We start from the raw sequence: 24,705 nt of genomic DNA on the forward strand, positions 1-24,705 counted from the left end.
TTGCAAATACACAGAGGAAGTTGAAAAGAGAACACACAGAAGGCTTTAAAAAAACACCTGTCTCTGGATTACATTTTCAAACTAAGGGCAGCCATGGCATCCATGACAGAGAGGGAGATGCGTCCATCCATGTATACGGATAAGAGAGTCTAGCTAGCTACATTTTCAGATATTACACGTTTCAAATTGTCAGAAAGTAGTTTACATTTCAAGTTTAAGCGTACTGTTAGGTAGCTAGCTAACGTTAGCTGGCTGGCTTGCTATCTAACATTATGTATGTGTAGTAATGTTTGTACCTCAGAGCCATTTGCATCGCTAGTTATAGCCTAATGTTAGCTAGCTAGCTAACATTGAACCTGGTTGGTTAGCTACCTGCAGATTCATGCAGGGTAGTAACGTTATGAATTGGGATTAAGGTTAATTATTTAGCTAGCTAAGTACAGATCTAAACAAAAGACTCCAATATGCAAGTAAGCATTTCAATAGAACGTTCATGATGTCACTGCGACAACTGTCGATAGACCTAACTGGTAAATTCGCACTGGCTATCTTCTCCGATTTCAGCGCAGAAGAACTGACAAATTTATGAACGCTCAACACCCGTTGAATATGGCCAGTGTCAGTAAACGTTGGCAAAAAAAAGCATAATTACATTTTTGCCAGCAATACAGTTACAGTCACCAACGCTCTGGATAAAATAAAAACAGCCTAACCAGCACTGCTAGGGCGAGTAAAAAGGTCAGAGTCAGCTTTTCTCACATGTGTCTGGAAGTAGCGAGCAAGCTATCCAACGTTAGCCAGTTAGCTTGGGAGCTTGACTTTACGAATAGTCTTCAAATCTTTGATTGTTTAGTACATGGCCTCACATGTGAATCCTCAAAGAGATGGGCGGGGCCAAGGCTTAACAGGGTGTGAACGATGCTGAATGGGTGTAAAAAAGGCTTACCAAAACATTCAAGTGCCATTTTCTCAAAAGTGGAGTTACAAGTTTATCAACTTTCAAAGCAGATTTACTTTCCCATTGTTCCTCAACTGTGGTGTTTGATATACAATTTCCTAGCTCTGAATCTCTACTTTAATCCAATGTAGAAAAACACCATTTCAAATGTTGCAAAATAAGACCGAATCGAGCCGGTCGGTCACATATGTTCCAGGACACATCTGATGGCATTGAGGAGTTTACAACATCAGTAATCGGCTTCATTAATAACTTCTAATGGCTTGGGGGCAGTATTTCGACGTCTGGATGAGAAGCGTGCCCAAAGTAAACTGCCTGTTACTCAGGCCCAGAAGCTAGGATATGCATATAATTGGTAGATTTGAATAGAAAACACTAACGTTTCCAAAACTGTTAAAATAATGTCTGAGTATAACAGACCTGATATGGCAGGCGAAAACCTGAGGAAAATCCATCCAGGAAGTGGGATTTTTTTGATGTGGGTAGTTTTCAATTGAATGCCTATAGAGTATCTAATGGAGTAGGACCCAGATTGCAGTTCCTATAGCTTCCACTAGATGTTAACAGTCTTTAGACATTGTTTCCAGCTTGTTGTCTGAAAAATGAAGAAGAATGAGACCTTTCTGTCAGTGGACTGTAGAATCACGCAGTGCTGGTTTGCGCTCGTGACCGAGTGCACGCCCTTCGTTGTTTTTTCTTTCTATTGAATACACTATTGTCCGGTTGAAATATTATAGATTATTTAGACAATTGACAACCTGAGGATTAATTATAGACATGCTTCGACGAACTTTACCGGTACTATTAGGATGTATTCGTCTGCATGTTTTGAACGCATTTGAGCCAGTGGATTACTGAACAAAACGCGCCAACAAAACTGAGTTTTTGGGATATAAAGAGGGACTTCTTCGAACATAAAACATTTATTGTGTAGCTGGGACTGTTGTGACTGAAACCAGATGAAGATCTTCAAAAGGTAAGTGATTACATTTATCGCCATTTCTGACTTTCGTGACTCCTCTACTTGGTTGGACAAGGTTTGTATGCTTTTGTAAGCGGGGCGCTGTCCTCAGATAATCGCATGGTACGCTTTCGCCATAAAGCCTTTTTGAAATCTGACAAAGCGTCTGGATTAACAAGAAGTTCATATTTCCCGCCGATGTATAACACTTTTATTTTTATGAATGTTTATTATGACTATTTCTGTATTTTGAATTTGACGCTCTGCAATTTCACCGGATGTTGTCGAGGTGGGTCGCTAGCGGAAAGCCTGCGCCAGAAAGGTTAATAAGTGCCTCGATGACATAATCCCCACAGTGACCGTACGTACATATCCCAACCAGAAGCCATGAATTACAGGCAACATCCACACTGAGAGAAAGGCTAGAACTGCCGCTTCCAAGGCGCATGAACTAACCTGGACACTTAAGAAATCCTGCTACGCCCTCCAACGAACCATCAAATAGGAAAAGCGACTATACTGGACTACTACACCGGCTCTGTCGCTCTCGGATGTGTCAGGGCTTGCAAACTAATCAAATCTTATTGGTCACATACACATGGTTAGCTTCTATGCTTGTGCTTCTAGTTCTGACAGTGCAGTAATATCTAACAATTCCCCAACAACTACCTAATACACACATTTAAAGGGGTGAATGAGAATATGTACATATACAGTGAGGGAAAAAAGTATTTGATCCCCTGTTGATTTTGTACGTTTGCCCACTGAAAAAGAAATGATCAGGCTATAATTTTAATGGTAGGTTTATTTGAACAATGAGAGACAGAATAACCACAAAAAAATCCAGAAAAACGCATGTCAAAAATGTTATAAATTGATTTACATTTTAATGAGGGAAATAAGTATTTGACCCCTCTGCAAAACATGACTTAGTACTTGGGTGGCAAAACCCTTGTTGGCAATCACAGAGGTCAGACGTTTCTTGTAGTTGGCCACCAGGTTTGCACACATCTCAGGAGGGATTTTGTCCCACTCCTCTTTGCAGATCTTCTCCAAGTCATTAAGGTTTTGAGGCTGACGTTTGGCAACTCGAACCTTCAGCTCCCTCCACAGATTTTCTATGGGATTAAGGTCTGGAGACTGGCTAGGCCACTCCAGGACCTTAATGTGCTTCTTCTTGAGCCACTCCTTTGTTGACTTGGCCGTGTGTTTTAGGTCATTGTCATGCTGGAATACCCATCCACGACCCATTTTCAATGCCCTGGCTGAGGGAAGGAGGTTCTCACCCAAGATTTGACGGTACATGGCCCCGTCCATCGTCCCTTTGATGCGGTGAAGTTGTCCTGTCCCCTTAGCAGAAAAACACCCCCAAAGCATAATGTTTCCACCTCCATGTTTGACGGTGGGGATGGTGTTCTTGGGGTCATAGGCAGCATTCCTCCTCCTCCATACACGGCGAGTTGAGTTGATGCCAAAGAGCTCCATTTTGGTCTCATCTGACCACAACACTTTCACCCAGTTGTCCTCTGAATCATTCAGATGTTCATTGGCAAACTTCAGACGGGCATGTATATGTGCTTTCTTGAGCAGGGGGACCTTGCAGGCGCTGCAGGATTTCAGTCCTTCACGGCGTAATGTGTTACCAGTTGTTTTCTTGGTGACTATGGTCCCAGCTGCCTTGAGATCATTGACAAGATCCTCCCGTGTAGTTCTGGGCTGATTCCTCACCGTTCTCTTGATCATTGCAACTCCACGAGGTGAGATCTTGCATGGAGCCCCAGGCCGAGGGAGATTGACAGTTCTTTTGTGTTTCTTCCATTTGCGAATAATCGCACCAACTGTTGTCACCTTCTCATCAAGCTGCTTGGCGATGGTCTTGTAGCCCCTTCCAGCCTTGTGTAGGTCTACAATCTTGTCCCTGACATCCTTGGAGAGCTCTTTGGTCTTGGCCATGGTGAAGAGTTTGGAATCTGATTGATTGATTGCTTCTGTGGACAGGTGTCTTTTATATAGGTAACAAGCTGAGATTAGGAGCACTCCCTTTAAGAGTGTTCAGAAGTTCAGAACCACCAATACTCTTCCTAGAGCTGGCCCCCCAGCCAAACTGAGTAATCGGGGGAAAAGGGACTTGGTCAGGGAAGTGACCAAAAACCTGATGGTCACTCTGACAGAGCTCTAGAGTTCTTCTGTGGAGATGGGAGAACTATCTTTGCAGCAATACACCAATCAGGTCTTTATGGTAAAGTGACCAGAAAAAAATCCACACCTCTGGTAAAGACACATGACAGCCCACTTGGAGTTTGTCAAAAGTCACCAAAAGGACTCTGACCATGACAAACAAGATTCTCTGGTCTGATGAAACCAAGATAAAAATCTTTGCCATGAATGCCAAATATCAAGTCGAGGAAACCATGCACAGCTCATCATCTGGCCAATACCATCCCATTCGGTGAAGCATGGCGGTAGCAGCGTCATGCTGTAGGGTTGTTTTTCAGCGGCAGAGACTCGGAGACTAGTCAGGAGAGGCAAAGATGAATGGAGCAAAATACAGATGTCCTGAGCACTCTGGAGCAGGTTCTCAGACTGGGACGAAGGTTCACCTTCCAACAGGACAAGCCTCGAGTGGCCGAGCCAGAGCCTGGACTTGAACCTGATCAAACATCTCTGGAGAGATCTGAAAATAGCTGTGCAGCGACACTCCCCATCTAACCTGACAGATCTTGAGAGGATCTGCGGAGAACAATGTGATCAACTCCCCAAATACAGGTGTGCCAAGCTTGTAGCGTCATTCCTAAGAAGATTCGAGGCTGTAATCGCTGCCAAAGGTGCTTCAACAGAGTACTGAGTAAAGGCTCTCATGTAAACATAATTTTATTTTTAATACATTTAAAAAAATATTTTAAAAAACATTTTTTGCTTTGTATTTGTGGGGTAGATTGGGGAAAAAGACGATTTAATACATTTTAGAATAAGACTAACGTAAAAAAAAAAAAAGTGGAAAAAGTAAAGTTATCGTTACTCATTGTGTATCTATTATTACGGGTTTTACTTTTCCATCTTTTATTTTCTTTCTCTCTGCATTGTTGGGAAGGGCGCGTAAGCATTTCACGGTTAGTCCACACCGGTTGTACGCAAAGCACGTGACAAATAAAATGTGATACTAATGGAGCATAATAGGGAAGCCTGGAGCCAAGCACGTTAGTGTTACGCTAAAAGAGAACTGAAAGGAAACTGTGACAATGGGGGAGGGGGAGTAGTGGGTGGTCACAGTCCAAGTGGTACAGTATGCAGGTGGAGGGCAGAGGAGGGGTCTACCATGCCCTGCAGACATACTTACTATACGTAGAAGGTAAACTGCCGGGAAATTCACAGGAATGGGGGTATCAGAAAGTCAACAGTGATTTGGATGCAAGATTTTAATTTAATAACATGTAGGCCTACTTTCTAGGGGAAAATACTGTATCTCGGGTACATCCGTCTCCCTCCATGAAGTTCAGAATGCGAAAGACTGAGAGAGATATAATGTGACTGGCCTGGACACTCATCACTAAATCATTTTTTACATTCTAAGCTTTTAATTACAAAAGACAGACAAGGTCATTTTTCACTTGAAAAACCTCTCAGTGTGTGTGATCAGACATGCCCGTTACTAAATAAACAAAAGTCTTCTCCTTAAAAATCAGCAACTATCCAATGCCAAACGCTATCATTTTAAAACACGAAACGTTATAATGTCCTCTAGCTACGGGAAAACAGCATGACGTGGATAAACGGCAGTGGGAACTGTTTGAGGAATGACAAGTTCCGACATGACACTTTACAATGAGACCTTTGACAGCTCGGCATACAGACTGGGAGATTGATGGGCTTGCTCGGTTGAGGTGGGAAGTTCGAGGAAGCGGTTTTGACAAATGAAAAGTGAACGGTGCAAACTGTTTGAGCGCTCCACCTTGCGAGTGTGTGTTGCTGAACTGAGCAAACACAATCCTTATCAACTTTGACCTGCTCCAATAATTGAGCCGCCTTCTTTGTGGTCCTTTGTAAGCTCAGTTGGTAGAGAATGGTGCTTGTAATGTCAGGGTAGTGGGTCGAATCCCAGGACCCCCCCATACGTAAAATGTATAGATGCATGACTGTTAGGAGATTTGGAAAAAAACATCTGCTAAATGACATATATATTGTCACACGTCTGTGAGGTACGGCGTATTGTCTGTACCCCATTATAGCCGCTTCGTGTTTCAGCAAGACCCAACACAACCTGCAAATATATCACCGCTGGTCATGGTGCGAATTTTCTTTTTTATTTACCCAATTTCATGGTATTCAATTGGTCGTTACAATCTTGTCCAATCGCTGCAACTCCCGTACAGACTCGGGAGAGGTAAAGGTCGAGAATCGTGCGTCCTCTGAAACACAACCAAGCCGCACTAATTCTTGACACAATGCCCACTTAACACGGAAGAGACACCGTGCGCCTGGCTACTGTGTCAGAGTGCACTGCGCCCGGCCCGCCACAGGAGTCGCTAGCGCGCGATGGGACGAGGACATCCCTGCAGCCCAAACCCTCGCCTGATTTTAGAGTACTTTTTGACCAAAAACAAATGGTTTTATTTATTTTATATATAGAAACTTTGGGGGGGGGGGGGGGCTCAGCTGTAGGACATGCCTCTAAATTACATAAATCATTGCATTCTAAACTCCATCAATCATTGCCAAAATGTAAACATTTAAAAATCAGCGAGAACACTAAAAAGCATGAAGCCTGCCACACCGTAGCATGGTTTTTCTAATAAAGATAACTCAGCAGTGAAGGATATAGTCAAGTGCTGTTATTTCCTACAGTTCCAAGCCACGGTGCAACAGACAGCCAAAGCTCTTTAAATGCAGGTGGTGTGAGGTCTATGGGTGTAGCTGGCACCTCTGGGTGAGTGCCACGCATTCCCTAAGGGCTAGAATTTGTCCATTGCACCTTCACCCCCTTCCCGCTCTAACAAATCACAGGGGAGAGGGAAAGGCGCTTTAATTACGGTAGGTGTGTGCGTGATTTGATTTCTTTCAAACCATAATAACCCGGGATGTAATTTAGAACATTTGATGGGGCCGACAGCTGCCACTCAAAGCAAGTTGCTGGAGGGCAGGCTGAGGCACCATACTTCGGTCTGCATCTCTTTCTCCAACAGGGAGGAGGATAAACGAAACTCCATTGATAACAGAGGTGGGAGAGAACCGATGACCTGATATAACCTAGTCCTCGTGTGATACAGTAATTTATACCGTATGAAACTTAGATATTAGGCCTAAACTTCCAGTCTATGAGCTTTTTCACTACAAAGATAGGAGAGTAGTACGCTTTACAATAGACCACCTGATTATTGTATCACTCAAATATGGCCTGATTCCATCAGTCTAACTACTACAACATACAGTAAGTTATGGCCTGAGTAAGAATGCAAACTAAGGACTTTAAAGTCTGTAAACCGAGAGGCAAAGCCAAAGAGACAGACACACTGAAGACAGCAAAACACAAACAGTAATTAACTACCCGGAGTGTTCTGGCTGGCTGTTGGCCTGCTTGTTATGTCGGTACAACTAGAATACGCACCCAGGCGACTGCTAGATTTCTGCCAGGATACAAATCTGGAGCTAACCTAACTGGGGGAGGTGCCATGATCCAGCTCTGATCTGCAGCCCATTACACTCCTCTGCCCCGCCCACTTTGCCGGGTTTAGATGCCGAGCCAGGCCAGGTAGGGTGCCTCTTTTTCTTGGCACACTAATTTACGCATGCTTAGTGAAAGTACAGGAAAAGTCCATCCAGGTGATGCTCTCATAGTCAAGAGCTAAGTCCTGCAACGCGACAACAAGTGATTAATCCACAGCATTCTCGTTTCAGGGGAAGTCTCAGAACATCACTACTGTTCTACCCTTTTCTATATTCACCACTAGAAAACATCAGACACGCTTTAATATGTTTTTTGTTTTTTTCCAGAGATCAAGACCATTCTGTGAATACGCGTAACAGAATAGCCTCACTCATCTTTTCTGTTCTGTTTGGTGTAAATGGGACATCGTGGAAGAATGCAATTATGGTTTTAGAAACCATCTGTTGGGGGTTTCTAGTTACAAAAATCATGTTTATTGGACATGAAAAAGGGAAAGCCATAACTTGGACGCCCGTTATGTAATTCATGTCGCAACGTCAGAGTAATCCTCATACCCAACGGAGACTGTGCTGGAAGTGGTATTGGAGGGCCAGTAGGAGGCACTCTTTCCTCTGGTCTCTCAAAATATATACCAATGCCCCAGGGCAGAGATTTGGGTCATTGCCCTGTGTTGGGTGCCATCTTTCAGATGGGACGTTAAACGGGTGTTCTGACTCTCTGTGGTCACTAAAGATCCCATGGCACTTATAGTAAGAGTAGGGTGTTAACCCTGGTGTCCTGGCTAAATCCCCAATCTGTCCCTCAAACCATCATGGCCACCTAATCATCCACAGCTTCCAATTGGCTCATTCAGTCGCCAGTAATTATTCCCCAAGTCATTGCTGTAAATAAGAATGTGTTCAGTTAATTAACCCTGGTAAAATAAATGAATAAAAAATGCAACGTTCAGATTTACTCTACTCAATAAAAACAGAAATGTGCATAAAACGTAATTCCTCATTCTAGGTTTTTCTAACCGCAAGAGATGAAAAAACAGATTGCAATTTTTTTTAAAATAAGCTACAGTAGACTAAAAACAAACAAAATATAACTATTGTGAAATAGATAGTGTCCGTAAAATGTATATAAACTCAGCAAAAAAGGAAACAAGATCCTCTCAGTCAACTGCGTTTAGTTTCAGCAAAAATAACATGTGGAAATATTTGTATGAACATAACAAGATTCAACAACTGAGACAAACTGAACAAGCTCCATAGACATGTAACTAACAGAAATTGAATAATGTGTCCCTGAACAAAGGGGGGGTCAAAATCCAAAGCAACAGTCAGAATCTGGTGTGGCCACCAGCTGCATTAAGTACTGCAGTGCATCTCCTCCTCATGGACTGCACCAGATTTGCCAGTTCTTGCTCTGAGATGTTACCCCACTCTTCCACCAAGGCACCTGCAAGTTCCTGGACATTTTTCGGGGTAATGGCCCTAGCCCTCACCCTCCGATCCAACAGGTCCCAGACGTGCTCAATGGGAATGAGATCCGAGCTCTACGCTGGCCATGGCAGAACACGGACATTCCTGTCTTGCAGGAAATCACGCACAGAACGAGCAGTATGGCTGGTGGCATTGTCATGCTGGAGGGTCATGTCAGGATGAGCCTGCAGGAAGTGTATCACGTGAGGGAGGAGGATGTCTTCCCTGTAACGCACAGCCTTGAGATTGCCTGCAATGACAACAAGTTCAGTCTGATGATGCAGTGACACACTGCCCTAGACTATGACGGACCCTCCACCTCCAAATCGATCCCCTCTAGAGTACAGGCCTCGGTGTAGCGCTCATTCCTTCGACGATTAACGCGAATCCGACCATCACCCGTTGTGAGACAAGAACGCGACACGTCAGTGAAGAACACTTTTTGCCAGTCCTGTCTGGTCCAGCGACGGGTGGGTTTGTGCCCATAGCGACGTTTTTGCCGGTGATGTCTGGTGAGGACCTGCCTTACAACAGGTGAACAAGCCCTCAGTCCAGCCTCAACTCAGCCTATTGCGGACAGTCTGATGACTGATGGAGGGATTGTGTGTTCCTGTGGTAACTCGGGCAGTTGTTGGTGCCATCCTGTACCTGACCCGCAGGTGTAATGTTCGGATGTACCAATCCTGTGCAGGTGTTGTTACACGTGGTCTGCCACTGCGAGGACGATCAGCTGTCCGTCCTGTCTCGCTGTAGCGGTGTCTTAGGCGTCTCACAGTACGGACATTGCAATTTATTGCCCTGGCCACATCTGCAGTCCTCATGCCTCCTTGCAGCATGCCTAAGGCACGTTCACGCATATGAGCAGGGACCCTGGGCATCTTTGTTTTGGTGTTTTTCAGAGTCAGTAGAAAGGTCTCTTAAGTTTTCATAATTATGACCTTAACTGCCTGCCTACCGTCTGTAAGCTGTTAGTGTCTTAATGACCATTCCACAGGTGCATGTTCAATAATTGTTTATGGTTCATTGAACAAGCATGGGAAACAGTCTTTAAACCCTTTACAATGAAGGTCTGTGAAGTTATTTGGATTTTCACAAATTATCTTTGAAAGACAGGGTCCTGAAAGTATGTATAAGCTGGAAGTAGAAACACAAGTGTTATTGTTTATTAGTGTACTCCCCAAAATAGGGGAGGTAGGGTTTGCGGGAAATAAATAAATAAATATATATATATATATATATATATATATATATATATATATATATATATATATATATATATATATATATATATATATATATATATATATATATATATACACACACACACACACACAGTTGAAGTGGGAAGTTTACATACACCTTAGCCAAATACATTTAAACTCAATTTCACAATTCCTGACATTTAAACCTAGTAAAAATTCCCTGTCTTAGGTCAGTTAGGATCACCACTTTATTTCAAGAATGTGAAATGTCAGAATAATAGTAGAGAGATTTATTTAAGCTTTTATTTATTTCATCACATTCCCAGTGGGTCAGAAGTTAACAAATACTCAATTCACATTTGGTAGCATTGCCTTTAAATTGTTTAACTTGGGTGAAACGTTTCAGGTAGCTTTCCACAAGCATCCCACAATAAGTTGGGTGAATTTTGGTCCATTCCTCCTGATAGAGCTGGTGTAACTGAGTCAGGTTTGTAGGCCTCCTTGCTCACACACGCCTTTTCTGTTCTGCCCACAAATGTTCTATGGGATTGAGGTCAGGGCTTTGTGATGGCCACTCCAATACCTTGACTTTGTTGTCCTTAAGCCATTTTGCCACAACTTTGGAAGTATGCTTGGGGTCATTGTCCATTTGGAAGACCCATTTGTGACCAAGCTTTAACTTCCTGACTGATGTCTTGAGAAGTTGCTTCAATATATCCACATAATTTTCCTACCTCATGATGCCATCTATTTTGTGAAGTGCACCAGTCCCTCCTGCATCAAAGCACCCCCACAACATGATGCTGCCACCCCTGTGCTTCACGGTTGGGATGGTGTTCTTTGGCTTGCACGCCTCCCCCTTTCTCCTCCAAACATAACGATGGTTATTATGGCCAAACAGTTCTATTTTTGTTTCATCAGACCAGAGGACATTTCTCCAAAAAGTACCATCTTTGTCCCCATGTGCAGTTGCAAACCGTAGTCTGGCTTTTTTATGGCGGTTTTGGAGCAGTGGCTTCTTCCTTGCTGAGCGGCCTTTCAGGTTATGTCGATATAGGACTTGTTTTACTGTGGATATAGATACTTTGTACCTGTTTCCTCCAGCATCTTCACAAGGTCCTTTGCTGTTGTTCTGGGATTGATTTGCACTTTTCGCACCAAAGTACGTTCATCTCTAGGAGACAGAACGCATCTCCTTCCTGCGCGGTATGACGGCTGCGTGGCCCCATGGTGTTTATACTTGCGTACTATTGTTTGTACAGATGAACGTGGTACCTTCAGGCATTTAGAAATTGCTCCCAAGGATGAACCAGACTTGTGGAGGTCTACAATTGTTTTCTGAGGTCTTGGCTGATTTCTTTTCATTTTCCCATGATGTCAAGCAAAGAGGCACTGAGTTTGAAAGTAGGCCTTGAAATAGATCCACAGGTACACCTCCAATTGAATCAAATGATGTCAATTAGCCTATCAGAAGCTTCTAAAGCCATGACATAATTTTCTGGAATTTTCCAAGTTGTTTAAAGGCACAGTCAACTTAGTGTGTGCAAACTTCTGACCCACTGGAATTGTGATACAGTGAATTATAAGTGAAATAATCTGTCTGTAAACAATTGTTGGAAAAATGACTTGTGTCATGCACAAAGTAGATGTCCTAATCGACTTTCCAAAACTATAGTTTGTTAACAAGACATTTGTAGAGTGGTTGAAAAGTTTTAATGACTCCAACCTAAGTGTATGTAAACTTCCGACTTCAACTGTATATACCCCAAAAATATATGGGGGATTAGAAATGATGCAGACTGCAATATTAAACATGATCCAGCCCATAAAAAAATAAAAAAATCTTAAAAAGCTACAGTAGCCTATGTGAATAATATGAATATCAAGCAATAGGCCGGAAATTTCCCACAAAGCTTTGAGACAGGAAGACATTCTGAATGCATTCATGTACAAGAAAAGCTGTGCAAGTTAGGCCTGACTGTTAACACAAGTGCCTTGTTTTAATAGTCACTACTTACCTGTTAATATATTGTTTTCATAAAGAGGAATTTTAAGAGGCAGTGCATTTAAAAGCAGACATCTGTTGTTTATGTTATTCCAAGCCTGGCGTGTGATCAATGTATTTGGCTGTAGATGGAGGATGACTGGGCGTGTGGCGCTAGATTCCACTCTCTGACACCCCAGGCACATTCACATACAGTACTTCTTATTTTACCACATATATTGACTGAGCAAATCAAAAAGTCTGGTGATGCAGGGTGAGCATGTGAATTTGGCTTATTAAGATATTGATCAAGTACAGGTGGGATAGTTAAGGTGGTGCAGCTGGCAAAGAGGAAACCAGAATTTGAGTATAAAAGGCCAAAGGGTGTGGTGGATGCTTGGACAGAGACGATTATGTAGCAAACTACAATCATATCATCATGAGTGAATCATTGTAGGACATTTTAAATGAGACCTCATGCCAAAACAAGTCAGAGTTTTGGAGCCGTTGCATTGAACATAGAAATAAAGGCATTTCAAATACTATGAACATTTCCTTGTTTTTTCTATGAAATCATTCTGACGTGTGGATTTCCCCCCTGTATCTGAAACAACCAACATCTGACGATGCCAGAGAGAAAGATAGGACTCACCCTCCTTCACTCTCAGCCCCCTCCTCCGAGCTTAGGCCTTCAGCTCTGGCTACTCTCCTCCTGCGTGTGGGTATAGTGCGGTTTGGTGGGCCTGCCCTGATGCGAGCCACGCCCCCCTCGGCCACGCCGCTGCGTCCTCTCAGCTCATCCCTCACGTGTTCCTGCAGCTTTGGGATGGCACTCTTTAGCGCCCGAACCTCATCTTTCAGTTCTGACACACACTGGATCAGGGCTCCGAGACGATCTAGAACCTCAGCCTGACCCAGCATTCCCCCCACCACCATACTGGCTCCAGCCGCCCGCTGGTCATTACTGCTGAGGTACTGCTCACTGTGTCCACTCTGTGGCATGGCCCTCCGGCTGTTGTACAATGCCACGGCGCCCAGGCTGAGGCCAGCCGCTCCAGCCAACACACCCAGGACCAGAACCTTGTTGTCTGATGACTGGGCCATCGTGCCAACCTGGAGACAAAGAGGAGGAATGAAAATGACACATATTAATTATGAATTTGCTCCGTTGTGCAGTGACAACTTCTGATTTTAGGAATTGTTTACTTGAGTATCCCGCAGCAGAGAAAGTAGTGTTTGCAAAAAGTTCAGAGTTGACTGAGCAAGGAGCTGAGTTGGTCAGCCCTTAGCTCTTGTTACTTGCAGAGTTTGACCTCTTTGATCTTAACCCAATCCGCACCTCCATTCTAATCATTAACACATCCAATGTCCATTTCCTACCAGTCTACATGCCAACTGATTTAATAGTTCCCGTCACACGAGCAGCTAAATTCTCTGTGCCTATTAAATAATACAATGTAGGCCATTTGGCTAAGCTCTTAAGTGTTTCCACAAACACTGGGCAAAGACCTGCAGATAAAGCCTACAGCTAAGAGGACCTCAAGCCAATTAAGGACACTTAATCAACAGACAAAATCAGGGCATTGTTTAGGACAGCATAGTAAAATGATTGATTGGGTTAGCTGTCAAATGTGGAGAGCCTCAGCTGCAAAGTCAAGCAAACTAGTTTTGGGTATAGAAATGTAGCAAAGTAAAAAGCCACTTAACTTCTGAAACCCACCAGCCAGTGACAGTTTAAGAAAGTGACCTAGTGACTAGTAGCAAGCTGTCAAGCTAAAGCTGGTAACGTCATGGGGAGGGATTAGTCACTCTCCTGTTGGGTCCTCCCATTCACCTCAGTGTTAGACTAGCTAGTTACGTTTGCACGAAGGACTAACGCTAACAGGATTAGCTAGCTAGCTAACACTTGAACCAGTACCTGGGCTTGAGGAGACGAGATCTCATCTGACGCCCAGGGATCCTTCAATTCAGTCCCATCAACCAGCTCTGCAAACGTTATGTCAAAATACGTTCGGTACTCACCAGAATATTGAGTTTTGCAGAGCAACTATCGTCATTACTGCCGTTCCGTACGGCATGTACTTCCCCCAAAAAATTCTAAGTAAAAATGTAATAATTGACCTTTCTGGATACTGTACTGTACTGCTGCTTGAGGAGCCTTAGATTTGGCGCATGCGCACTTGGTCCAAAACAATATTTTTAATTTAGACCTTTTTTGGAAGTAACGGCAGTAATGCCAATAGATGCTCTGCGAAAGTCTATATTTTGGTGAGTACCGATCGTGTTTTCACGTCATAACGTTTGCAGAGCTGAATTTAAGGATCCTGGATCTCGTCTCCTCAAGCCTGCTGGTTCAGCTAACACTCAAGCTATTCAGTTAGCGAGACAGGTTAATGTCAAAGAAAGGGCATGTAATGGCATGGACAGAGCCACCTAGGTTGCGAACTAATGCCTGACAATGGTGTTCACGATGTGTTGTTTACTATAACCAAACAGAGAAAATAGATCGCTAGCTAAAGTAGCTTTAGCGCAACATAAAGCAGTGTATTTGAGTGTGGCACCCTTATGCTATCGCATAGTTGTGGACTTGACAACAGTTAAATGTAAAACACTTTAAGGTTCAATAAAATAATATTAATTAAACTCCAAAAAAGGTAGAAATTGTAGCTGTCATTGACCTTACTGCGGAGAAGCGAGCAGTCTCTGTACACCTGTAGTTTGAGTATTATTTATGTGTAACAACCAAATATTCCGTCTTATCAGGAGAGGTTGATACATCATCGAAATGTTCCGACCTCAACCGCAATGACTGTGTGTCAGTTTACCGATCAAGGTAGGGTGATACTTTTTAACGCATCAAACCTGTCAAGTCCTTTGATGATTATGTAATTTACAATGGAACAAAGTAACAACCTGAAAACCGTACTACATGTGTTCCTCTACAACTCAGATAGAAGCGAGTAGCCACACCATTTGTATTATTGTTCACTCCCCATCACGGCCGATCGTGATACAGCCGGAGATCGAGGAATCGAACCAGGGTCTCAGGCCTCTAGCACTGAGATGCAGTGCCTTAGACCACTGTGCCAATTCTGTAAAAAAAACATTTATTGGGTAATCATTGGTAGTAAGCTATCGCTGATTTTAAATGTATTTATATTTAGCTGTCTGCTATATACATTTTCTGGATATTATTAACCCCAGATATCTCAAATAATTATTGTATCATGTTATTCAACCCACTGGACAGTGGGCACAGATGCCAGTTCAACGTCGAGTTTTGATTGAGTTACCAACTAACGTGAATTTAACTTAAAATCAACCAAACATTTCCCCATCTCATTGGAATTTGGTTAAAAGTTTGTTGAAAAAAATACTAAATTCCCCTACATTGATGACCTTTTGAAAATCCAATCCGTTTCCCACAGAACATCATCACATTTAATTATTTTTGATGAAATGACGTGGAAACCTTGATTCAACCAGTTTTTGCTCAGTAGGAAAGGTCCATGTGGCATTTAAACTAACAATACTATTGTGGTCTTTGATCCTACAATGATGCGTTTCCAAAACATTTCAGATGTCGAGGTTTAAAGATCTGCTGGAAAGCAGAGACTGTCATGTAATAGATTTGAGCAAAAGACTAATCCAGGGGCTCAGCTGAACGGCCAAAGTACACTCCAACAAACAACAACACCCATGCACCTCTGTGTTAACTAGGTTGAATACCAGACTGCACCCTGAGAACAGGCAATGAGAACAGTCTCTGAATCCATTGACAAATCAGTGTAATATTATCTTAATGAAAATGGCATTTTTACAGAATAAAGTTAACTCAGAATATAGGTTCAAGGACCCCTACAGCTGAAATTCCATAATCACAAAAATCAGTCCCATTAGGCCATGGTTTTTTTTATGTTATTGATCAACTTCGAAAACACCCCTTATTCATTTTAACTGGATAAGAATTGCAAAAAACAATGGCAACTCACCTCGAAAAGGGATTTTGTCTCTCTGTGGGAGCTGTTCTCACACTGTCCCCAGGCTGAGTGTGTACGAGGGAGGATCACAAATGCACTTAATCTGATCAACTTTGAACCTGCAGTCAGTTGAAGCGGCGCTGTCCTCGTCAGCTTTTGATTCTCAGGGTTATAAAAGGCCGTTTAATGTTAACCTTTATTTAACTAGGCAAGTCAGTTGAGAATAAATTCTCATTTTCAATTATTGCCTAGGGTTAACGGTGGGTTCTGCTCCTGCCTTGTTCAGAACGACAGATTTTTGTTAACTTGTCAGCTCGGGGATTCGATCCTGCAACCTTTCGGTTACAAATCCAACGCTCTAACCACTAGGCTACCTATGCCGTGCTATAGTAGTAAAATTGAAATGTTGATTTTTCAAACATATTCTGTACAGTAGGAACATTCTGTACTGTGAAACATCAGAAACAACAGAGTGGTAGGATCAGATTGTAAAAAGTGTAGTATTTTATTTTTTTTAAATACAAAAGTTATATATATATATAGTTTTTTTTTTTTGTGCAAAATATCCCACACGGTTGTTCTTTGTCTGTCACAACATCACTTCAGTTTGCTTATCTCCTGGATAATCTGCCCACCATATTTACATCTCACCTGCACCACAGTAATGCTGCTATAGGGCTCAAAGTACTCATTGGAAGATTTCAATCAAGCTCCTTTAAAATTATATTTACATAATACATACAGATACACAATTTCCTGTCTCAATCAAATCAAATCAAGTTTATTTTATATAGCCCTTCGTACATCAGCTAATATCTCGAAGTGCTGTACAGAAACCCAGCCTAAAACCCCACGTCCGGTGGACAGGTCAATTTGATGACGTAACTTTTTTGTTTTTATAATTTGAATCACATGGATTTCATAACCATAACCTTGAAAGATAATGTGCTTTGTTTAACCAACCCAAGATTATTTTGGAGGTTGTGTGATTCTACAGAAGTGGTGCAAATTGCAATCCCACCCCAACAAAAACTTTATGTTATACCCTTCCCCAGATATATGCCTATTTTTTTTTTAAACAGTTAAGTCTCTTTACTTAGGATATGTATTTACATGCTAGGTTCTAATTCAATCCAAGGCAATGACAAATATATATTTTAATTAATATAGTACAAAGTCATTGTTTATACATCGATTTCTATTGAGAGGTGGGTGTCCCAAACCCTAACTCTTTATGTTAATATTTTTTTTTAAACAATTAATGATTTTTGAAGAAAAAAATCTAAATGCAATATTATTTCAATAGATCATCTTGAGTTGTTCTATTATTACATTCAAAGATACTGATCTATTTAGTCGTTTTGTTTATCTTTCAAACATCTTTCTCCAAAAAAATGCTGTCCCACCTTTTGATGTCATTACCGAAACACACACATTAAAAGACTATAGAATGAATGTGCCTTAAGCCACACCCTTACAAATGTCACCAGGTAATGGGATTGCACCCCTTTCCAGCATGGCCACATGGTGAGTAGTCTGTCTGCAAACATTTTGGAGAAAATGAGTGAACAATTTGGTAAATCTTCATATATTTTTAAGAACTGTCACTACCGAACATTTAATATATCAAGAAATATGTCAAGTACGTTGTCAGGACTAAAATATATGTTTTCTGGGATGTACAGTGCCTTGCAAAAGTATTCATCCCCCTTGGCATTTATCCTATTTTGTTGCATTACGACCTGTAATTTAAATAGATTTTTATTTGGATTTAATGTAATGGACATACTCAAAATAGTCTAAATTGGTGAAGTGAAACGGAAAAAAATTACTTGTTTAAAAAACGGAAAAGTGGTGCGTTCATATGTTTTCACCCCCTTTGCTATGAAGCCCCTAAATAAGATCTGGTGCAAACAATTACATTCAGAAGTCACATAAATATTTAAATAATGTCCCCCTGTGTGCAATCTAAGTGTCACATGATCTGTCACATGATCTCAGTATATATACACCTGGTCTGAAATGCCCCAGAGTCTACAACACCACTAAGCAAGCAGCACCATGAAGACCAAGGAACTCTCCAAACAGGTCAGGGACAAAGTTGTGTAGAAGTACAGATCAGGGTTGAGTTATGAAAAAATATCAGAAACTGTGAACATCCCACAGAGCACCATTAAATCCATTATTAAAAAATAGAAAGAATATGGCACTACAACAAACCTGCCAAGAGAGGGCCGTCCACCAAAACTCACGGACCAGGCAAAGAGGGCATTAATCAGAGAGGCAACAAAGAGACCAAAGATAACCCTGAAGGAGCTGCAAAGCTCCACAGCGGAGATTGGAGTATCTGTCCATAGGACCACTTTAAGCCATACACTCCACAGAGCTGGGCTTTATGGAAGAGTGGCCAGAAAAAATAAGCAAACCCATTTGGTGTTTGCCAAAAGGCATGTGGAGACTCCCCAAACATATGGAATAAGGTACTCTGGTCAGATGAGACTATAATTGAGCTTTTTGGCCATCAAGGAAAATGCTATGTCTGGCGCAAACCCAACACCTCTCATCACCCCGAGAACAACATGGTGGCAGCACCATGCTGTGGGGATGTTTTTCATCAGCAGGGACTGGGAAACTGTCCAGAATTGAAGGAATGATGGATGGTGGTAAATACAGGGAAATCCTTGAGGAAAACCTGTTTGTCTTCCGGAGATTTGAGACTGGGACGGAGGTTCACCTTCCAGCAGGACAATGACCCTAAGCATACTGCTAAAGGAACACTTGAGTGGTTTAAGGGGAAACATTTAAATGTCTTGGAATGGCCTAGTCAAGGCCCAGACCTCAATCCAATTGAGAATCTGTGGTATGTCTTAAAGATTGCTGTACAACAGTGGAACCTATCCAACTTGAAGGAGCTGGAGCAGTTTTGCCTTGAAAAATGGGCAGAAATCCCAGTGGCTAGATGTGCCAAGCTTATAGAGACATACCCCAAGAGAATGCAGCTGTAATTGCTGCAAAAGGTGGCTCTACAAAGTATTGACTTTGTATAGTGAATAGTTATGCATGCTGACGTTTTCTGTTTATTAGTCTTATTTCTTGTTTGTTTCACAATAAAACAAATATTTAGCATCTTCAAAGTGGTAGGCAAAAAATCCATTTGAATTCCAAGGCAACAAAATAGGAAAAATGCCAAGGGAGTGAATACTTTCACAAGCCACTGTACATTTGTCCAAATTAAAGAGATCCAGTCATGTGTTAACTATGGGGTTACTTTTAAAGTAAAAAGAGTAAAAATTGTCCAAACCAAAACGGTCACAACCGAAACAATTGGCAGCATATAGTGGTCTCATCTTTGTATCTGTGCCATTATGGCATCTGTAGCAGCTCGGCAGCACCATTGAGGTTATCTCCATTTAAAAGTTGCATGCGCCTTGCTCTACCAACCGAGCTTATTATGTGGGTAGTGGACAAGTGCACACTTCAGGGAAAAGTGTAGATATTGAGATGCATAGCCAGCAGGGGGGCTCAAACCCTTCAAGAGCCCAATCTATTTGGCCATAACATAGGTGTGTATAATGTCCTGGACTGTAACGTACTGTGTGCTACTGAACTATACTGTACTATACAATATTATACGTTTATTGGTCAGGCACACAGATTTGCATATGTTATTGCAGGTACAGCGAAAATGCTTTTGTTTGTAGTTCCAAAAGTGCTTTAATATGTAGCAATACAAACAATACACACATATTCCAAAAAGTAAAAAGAAAGAAATCCCCACCCAGTTGACTACTTTTAAATGGTGGAAACCCTCAATGGCAATGTCTATACTAAAAATGAGTTATATCCATCTAGAGTCCTCCATTTATTTCTATGATTGATAACGAACCACCTGTTATTTTGTCAAGATAAAATAGGTAATGTGATCATTTAAACATCAAACAACATAATTAATTAGATGCATAAGTAAATCAATCAACACGTTTCAGAATCATACAATCAACATTGAACATTTTACAGAGAACAATAGAGATGAACAACGTAGTAACAACATGGATTTTTAACACTTTTTAAAATATATAATTTGGTATGCAAATACCATTTCTACAAGTATTCTGTAATAGAAGGTTAATCAAAATGATCACAATTGTGCATGGTTCTCCCTTTATTGCAACTGTTTTGGTGAGGAATTCAGGTAAATATTTAAAATATGCAATACAAACAAAGTGTGTGAGTAGTATACTGTGTACAGTGCCTTCAGAAAGTATTCATACCCCTTGACTTATTCTACATTTTGTTGTGTTAGAGGCTGAATTCAAAATGGTTAAAAATTAAACATGTCCCCCATCTACACATTTAGAAATGTTTGCAAATTAATTGAAATACTGAAATACCTAATTTACATACAGTACCAGTCAAAAGTTTGTACACACCTACTCATTCAAGGGTTTTTCTTTTATTTGTACTATTTTCTCATTGTAGAATACTAGTGAATACATCAAAATGATGAAATAACACATATGGAATGATGTAGTAACCAAAAAAGTGTTTTCCAAAATGTTTCAAAGTAACCACACTTTGCCTTCATGACAGCTTTGCATACTCTTGGCATTCTCTCAACCAACTTCACCTGGAATGCTTTTCCAACAGTCTTGAAGGAGTTCCCACATATGCTGAGCAGGTGTTGGCTGCTTTTCCTTCACTCTGCGGTCCAACTCATCCCAAACCATCTCAATAGCCCTTACACATCCTGGAGGTGTGTTGGGTCATTGTCCTGTTGAAAAAAACGATAGTCCCACTAAGCGCAAACCAGATTGGATGGTATATTGCTGCAGAATGCTGTGGTAGCCATGCTGGTTATGTGTGCCTTGAATTCTAAATAAATCACAGACAGTGTCACCAGCAAAGCACCCCCACACCATCACACCTCATCCGCCATGCTTCACGGTGGGAACCATACATGTGGAGATCATCCGTTCACCCACTCTGCATCTCACAAAGACACGGCGGTTGGAACCCAAAATCTCAGATTTGTACTCATCAGACCAAAGGACAGATTTCCACCAGTCTAATGTCCATTGCTCGTGTTTCTTGGCCCAAGCAAGTCTCTTCTTCTTATTGGTGTCCTTTAGTAGTGGTTTCTGTGCAGCAATTCGACCATGAAGGCATGATTCATGCAGTCTTCTCTGAACAGTTGATGTTGAGATGTGTCTGTTACTTGAACTCTGTGAAGCATTTATTTGGGCTGCAATTTCTGAGGCTGGTAACTCTAATGAACTTACCCTCTGCAGCAGAGGTAACTATTGCTCTTCCTTTCCTGTGGCAGTCAGTTTCATCATAGCGCTTGATGATTTTTGAGACTGCGCTTGAAGGAAATTTCAAAGTTCTTGAAATGTTCCGTATTGCCTGACCTTCATGTGTTAAAGTAATGATGGACTGTCATTTCTCTTTGCTTATTTGAGCTGTTTTTGCCATAATATGGACTTGGTCAGTCACCAAATAGGGCTATCTTCTGTATACCACCCCAACCGTGTCACAACACAACTGAATGGCTCAAACGCATTAAGAAGGAAAGAAATTACACAAAGTAACTTTTAACAGGGCACACCTGTTAATTGAAGTGCATTCCAGGTGACAACCTCATGAAGCTAGTTGATAGAATGTCAAGAGTGTGCAAAGCTGTCATCGAGGCAAAGGGTGACTACTCTGAAGAATCTCAAATATAAAATATATTTTGATTTCTTTAACACTTTTTTGCTTACTACATGATTCCATGTGTGTTATTTCATAGTTTTGATGTCTTCACTATTATTCTACAATGTAAAAATAAAGAAAAACCCGGGAATGAATAGGTGTGTCCCAACTTTTGAATGGTACAGTACTGTAAGTATTCATACCCATTTGCTACGGCACTCCAAATTTAACTCAGGTGCATCCAATTTCCTTTGATCATCCTTGAGATGTCACTATGACTTGATTGGAGTCCACCTGTGGCCAATTACATTGTTTGGACATGATTTAGAAAGACAATTGTGTCGTAAATAGGTTCACTACTCGAGGCTTTGATCAACAGTGTACACTTGTGGCACTTGCTGGTAAAAATAATTTAGAGCAAAATTATTGATTATTATTATTTGTGCCCTGGACCTATAAGAGCTCTTTGTCACTTCCCACAAGCCCGGCTTGTGACAAAAACTCCCACTCATTCTTATGTTTAATAAATGTATTGTATAGTGTGTGTGTGGCAGGCTTACAATGATGGCAAAAAAACAGCGTTTGAGAGTGCGCTGACCCTGGTGCTAGAAGGGGTATGCAGCTGGAGGTTGAATGTTTGAAGGGGTACGGGACTATAAAAAGGTAGGGATCCACTGCACTAGAGTGGATACAGGCCCACAGCCTGCATTCTTCCAGCCTGAGGGAACAAAACCCCCACCTGAAACTCAGAGGTATGGTGTGTAAAAAAAAAAAAAAAAAGAAGCCTGGCCTTGGACTTGCCCCACAGACGCAGATGGACCGATAAGAAGAGAGGCATCTAGCCATGGCCTCGCCTCCATCGGGTCAAAGTCCGCAGATAAGGGGCCATCGTCAACAGACATTTATTATCCGCCAACGGCAGGCAGCCGGCCAAGGCCTCATGCCACTGACGGGGAGAGAAAGCGGTCTGATTCGCCTCATGCACAGAAATAGGCTCATAACTGTTGTCAAATGATACACATGTAAGAGGATGAATAATTCAGCCATTGCTATCAGTCGCCTGGTGAGAGACCACAAACTTTCAGGTTGAAAATCCCGCCTCATAATCACATATTGGGGTTTCACCGACTTACATTAGGTGGGTTACCTCAGTTGACCAATCACTTCAGCATCACTTGCCTGCCATGTAACGAATGTATTCATTTAGCCATAAGGATGTGCCAGTCAGGTGTTGTATCATCACAGATATCTTATTATCTCTATTTCCCCCTCTCTGTGTTTGGGAGAAAGCATGCTCACACTCATTCCATTGATGTCTAGCTTAACCTTAAAGTTAAAAAAATATATAAATGGACTGTTTGAAAATGTGAAGAATATGTATAAATGTGAATCACATGTGTATTCGGCATACCCCGACGGCATTGCGCGTAGGAAGGGTAAAAAAAAAAAAGAATTTGTTTTCTATTTTTCCAACATATATCAGGTAGATGTTCAGTGCCTTCAGAAAATGATCATAACCCTTGACTTATTCCACATTTTGTTGTGTTACAGTCTGAATTCAAAATGTTTAAAATCCATTTTTTCCCTCACTACACACATACCCCATAATGTTTTTAGAAAAAAAAAACACACCATGAGTCAATACTTTGTAGAAGCACATTTGGCAGCAATTACAGCTTTGAGTCATCTTGGGTATGTCTGTAACAGCTTTGCAACATCTGGATTTATGGAGCAGCGTTGAACAGCAATCTTCAAGTCTTTCCACAAATTTTCAATGGGATTTAAGTCTGGGCTTTGGCTGGGCCACTCAAGGACTTTCACATTCTTGTTCGGAAGCCATTCCAGCATTGCTTTGGCTGTATGCTTGGGGTCATTGTTGGAATGCAAATCTTCGCCCCAGTCTAAGGTTGTTTGCACTCTGAAGTAGGTTCTCATCAAGGATTTGCCTGTATTTGGGTCTATTTATTGTTTCCTCTATCCTTACCAGTCTCCCAATCCATGCCTTTTAAAAGCATCCCCCTAGCATGATACTGCCACCACCATGCTTCACGGTAGGGAAGGTGTTAAACGGGTGATGAGCTGTGCCTGGTTTTCTCCAGACATAGCGCTTTGCATTCAGGCCAAAGGATTCAATTGTTGTCTCATCAGACCACAGAATCTGTTGACTTACAATCTCAGAGTCTTTCACATGCCTTTTTGCAAACTCCAGGCGTGCTGTCGTGCATTTTTCTCAGGGGTGACTTCCATCTGGCCACTCTCCCATAAAGCCAAGATTGTTGAAGTGCTGTAGAGATCATTGTCCTTTTGGCAGGTTCTACCATCTTAGCCAAGGAAGTCTGTAGTTCTGTCAGATTGGTCATTGGATTCTTGGTCACCTCCCTGACCATGGTTCTTCTTGCCCGGTTGCTCAATTTGGTCGGACGGCCAGCTTTATCCCCTTCCCCAGACATATTCCTCATTACAATTGTCGGAGATCTACTAGTGATGTTACATGTGATACCTGAGCTCCGAGGCATGCGTCGAAATCGCTAAGCAGTGTACTCTGAAGCAGTGTGCTGATGCCTGTATTATTTTATCAGGAGCACGTGATCAATAATGTCTGAAGCTTTGTTTCGTTGAACAACCACCTGATTGGTTAGGTATTGGTTTGGTAGAAGACAAAAAAGCTGTGCTGCGCATGCACTATGGGTTGTGGGGCAGCTATAATAATACTGCTAATAATAATGCTCTTTATTTAGCCATCTTACATATAAAACTTTATTTGTTTATCGAAAATTGTGAATACCTCACTACAGGTTAAT

General features: G+C 41.7%; 1 protein-coding gene across 4 annotated transcripts in view; it reads right to left on the minus strand.

Annotated features, from left to right (window-relative positions):
* LOC129836135 (regulator of microtubule dynamics protein 2-like) overlaps nt 1-16,329 on the minus strand; it is a 61,073-nt gene extending 44,744 nt beyond the window's left edge. Inside the window, exons 1-2 of one of the 4 annotated variants that reach the window (XM_055901959.1) lie at nt 16,226-16,329; nt 12,886-13,346 (exon numbers count right to left, since the gene is read on the minus strand). In XM_055901959.1, coding sequence (XP_055757934.1) covers nt 12,886-13,337 — 452 coding nt within the window. In that variant the 5' untranslated portion in view covers nt 13,338-13,346; nt 16,226-16,329. Of the gene's footprint in view, nt 1-12,885; nt 13,347-14,151; nt 14,217-14,911; nt 15,017-16,225 lie in introns of those variants that run through there. The other 3 variants (XM_055901960.1, XM_055901961.1, XM_055901962.1) reach the window with 3 other exon arrangements.
* Between the last annotated feature and the right edge of the window lie 8,376 nt (nt 16,330-24,705).

The sequence above is a fragment of the Salvelinus fontinalis genome, chromosome 37 (genome assembly GCF_029448725.1).
Source record: "Salvelinus fontinalis isolate EN_2023a chromosome 37, ASM2944872v1, whole genome shotgun sequence".
NCBI lineage: Eukaryota > Metazoa > Chordata > Actinopteri > Salmoniformes > Salmonidae > Salvelinus > Salvelinus fontinalis.